The 3,347-nt window shown below is 41.8% G+C and overlaps 1 protein-coding gene across 1 annotated transcript; it reads right to left on the reverse strand.

The window, feature by feature from the left end:
• Positions 1-52: 52 nt before the first annotated feature.
• caiap (CARD- and ANK-containing Inflammasome Adaptor Protein) lies at positions 53-3,347 on the reverse strand. Its single transcript, XM_052587247.1, has 2 exons — positions 1,911-3,347; positions 53-1,080 (listed from the first exon to the last, which is right to left on the reverse strand). Exons 1-2 carry the CDS (start codon positions 3,309-3,311, stop codon positions 229-231), a joined length of 2,253 nt encoding a protein of 750 aa, XP_052443207.1. The 5' UTR covers positions 3,312-3,347; the 3' UTR covers positions 53-228.

Here is a 3,347-nt window from a genome sequence, read left to right on the forward strand (position 1 = left end):
TTATTAGAGGATCATTGATAAGAAAGCGTTATATCCATTAAATAATTTAGATAATATTAGTATAGCTACATCAAGCTAATTATAACAGTTTCACTTTAAACTTAATATTTCTAAAAATCAGTCTGATAATGCAAAAAGTGGAAGCTGCTAACTGGTTGAGGTGACTTCTACCTGACTTTCTGACAAAACATATTTAAGATTCTCCAGTTTTACAGTACAGGTTTAGTTTTATTTCACAAGGAACATCTTCTTCTTTAGCAGGGTGCTAATGTTTTGGTGAGCCTGTGTGTCCTCTGCCTCTGCCACCTGAAGCGCTGTTTTATTCACATTATTAGTTGCCTGTAGGTTAGCTCGTTCTCCATTTGTCCAATTTAGTAGTCTCTGTACTGCTCCAACATGGCCATCACGGCAAGCATAGTGCAGCGGTGTATCTTTATTGTTATCCAGGCAGTTGATCTTTGCACCGTTTTCCAGTAAAAGACCCACCAGCAGCTCATGACCATGCTCTGCAGCTAAATGCAGAGGAGTCCTCCTCCACACGTTCTTATCATCCACAATCTTGCGCTTACCAGATGCGAGAAGCACTCTAGCTGCTCTTTCCTTCCCGTTTCGAGCAGCATAATGCAGAGGAGAGCAGCCATCCATGTCCTTAGCTCCAACTTTAGCTTTACCAGCCAGCAGCGCTGAAACTGCCCTGGTGTGTCCCTCCATTGCAGCTAGGTGCAGTGGGGTCTTCTTCTCTTTTTCAGTGGCATTGCTTTCACTCCCAGAAGTGAGTAGTAGCTGTATGACGCCCACCTCACCATGCGATGCCGCCCAGTGCAGGGCTGTTCTTCCCTGTTTGTCCTTGACGTGGATGTCGGCCTTGCCCTCTAGCAGTTGTGCGACTGCTTCGGTGTGGCCGCTCTGGCTGGCGAGGTGCAGGGCAGTGAACCCATCCTGTGTGATGGCGTTAATCTGAGCCCCCACACGCAACAACAGTGCCATCAACGCTGGCTGGTTATGTAATGCACTTAGATGGAGAGGGGTCTGATCTTTAGGGCCATTGATGTTGGGGTCTATACCCTTATCCAACAATATCTGGGGTAAGAGAGAAGATTGAAAATGTATTATTAAAATAAGTATCACTTAACATTACATTGTTACCCAGGAGGATGCCCCCAAGTATGATGACATCAGCTTTCATCACCCAGAAAAATTGCATTTATTTTTGCCTTATGCTTTAGATAACGTTTAAATGCACCGCTGCAAAGGACCCTAAATGTAAAGGCAGCTGTATAATTTCTTAAATTAAAAATAAATTTAAAAAAAACTTTTTTTTTTCTTAAATTAGATCATTATTTTGTGTTTGTTTGTTTGCCATTATAAATAAATATTATATTTATTTATATTATATTGTTATAATATAATAGTAATATTTTATAGTAGATATATTAAAATATAATCATGAAAATGATTATCTTGTAAGCTGCATCATATTTCCCCTCTACTAAGTAATGATTTATTTTAGTATTATTACTTAATGGTACATTGATTGTATTATTGCCTTTTTTTTTCTTTGTAAATGAAAGACTTGGGCTGGGCTCTCAATTTCAAGAGACTAATGACAATTAGTCTCTTTATTTCTGAATGAAACAGTAAATCTAAATAAAATAAAATATATCAGTATCAATATCAAATTCAGTAAAGCATTCAATTATTTGTTTAACATACTTTTAATTTATGCAGCCCTAAATATATATATATATATACATATATATATATATATATATATATATATATATATGTGTGTGTGTGTTTGAAATCTTATTGTCTATTATCCTGCTTATTGTGTTTTTCCTCTTAAATCTTCCATGAACCCAAATGCAGACTCGTTATTTATTAATTAAAATTTTTAAAAAGTCATTTACCTGTGCTATTTGCATACTGCCACTTTGGGTAGCCAGGTGAAGCCCAGAGATCTGGTTTGGCAGTCTCTCATCGAGTCTAGCCTTTTTTGAGACCAGCACTTTGAAGGCCTCAGCATTCCCCAGCTCTGCGGCTAGAAGCATAGGTGTGTATCCAAGCTCGTTACAAATATTAACATCCGCACCATGATCAATTAGCGCAGCCACAACCCCATCCAAGTTATTCTGTACCGCTTTAAAAAGAGCAGCGGTGATCTCATTCGGAGACATAGAGTTCTGGACATACCGCAAAAACAGAGACAATAGAGACTTCCTGTTGAGCTCAAAAGCAGCGTCCACGATCACAGAGTCCACCTGTGCTCCGGCCTTCAACAGCACACTGGCAGTTTTCTCATTTCCGTGCCGAACAGCGTGATAGAGAGCCGTCTTCCTTTGGCCATCTCTAGCATCTACTAAAGCGCCGTTTCGCAGAAGAACCTCTGCCAGTGTTGCGTCATCCTCAATGGCAGCCATGTGCAGAACTGTTGTCTGGTTCTTAAGGCTTTTCTTTTCCTCATTCACTAGAGCTTTAACCGTATTTTCATGTCCATTTTGAGCAGCCAGATGCAAAGGAGTCTTTGATATTAGGTCCGTAGCATGGATGTCTGCACCAGCCTTCGCAAGCGCCAGAGCAACAGCAGTGCGGCCTCGTTCTGACGCTCTGTGCAGAGAAGTACGACCCTCCTTGTCCTTCAGGTTCAGTTTCGCCCCTTGTCTGAGCAGAAAATACACAATGGCCTCCTTACCATGTTCAGCAGCGAGGTGCAGCAGAGTATCAGTGGAGGAGAAAACAGTATTGACATCCAATCCTCTGAGAAGCTCCTGGAGGAGATGTAGATCCCCTGAGGTTACGGCTTTGACGATGGCATCATGCTCACTTTCAGTTTTGGGGGTTTGTTTGACTTGTTCTGTTGAAGATGTAGCCTTATTCGTCAGAGACTTTGGTTGGATTCTTTCGGGAGTGGGATCCTTGTTGGATTTTGAGTATTTGACAAGACCCTGCTTGTCCTTCTCCAGCAGATATCCTATCAGCTGTCTCCGTGCATCTCTAATGCCCTCATTAACTCCAGCTACATACGTTCTCATGTACTGGTAAAGGTCAGGTTCAACTCGTTTCAGACAAGGGTAGAAGAAGATGCGGCAGGCACGCTCTCCTCTCGAGATCAAGACGTTCAACATCCTGGAGTTCTTTTCCTCTCGCGCAGAGATGCTGGCCATCAGCGCTCGGCTGTCGGGTTGAAGAACGCCATTTGAAATGAGGAGATCCAGCAAATCTTCTGTATTCAAAATGCCACTCACCAGCTCGCTCTTCTTCATCTGAATTACTTCAATCGCATAAGGATTGGTAAAGCTGGTTGAACCCATGTCAGCCTCTGAGGGAAAGCAGAGAGCTTTGGAAAA

This window comes from Carassius gibelio, chromosome B20, assembly GCF_023724105.1.
Source record: "Carassius gibelio isolate Cgi1373 ecotype wild population from Czech Republic chromosome B20, carGib1.2-hapl.c, whole genome shotgun sequence".
Taxonomy (NCBI): Eukaryota; Metazoa; Chordata; class Actinopteri; order Cypriniformes; family Cyprinidae; genus Carassius; species Carassius gibelio.

Bases quoted from the DNA above. Each gene is read 5' to 3' on its own strand.
- caiap (XM_052587247.1), bottom strand. From the start codon at position 3,311: ATGGGTTCAACCAGCTTTACCAATCCTTATGCGATTGAAGTAATTCAG. The intron at 1,081-1,910 runs GTAAATGACTTT...CTCTTACCCCAG, and splicing joins GCAGTATGCAAATAGCACAG to ATATTGTTGGATAAGGGTAT.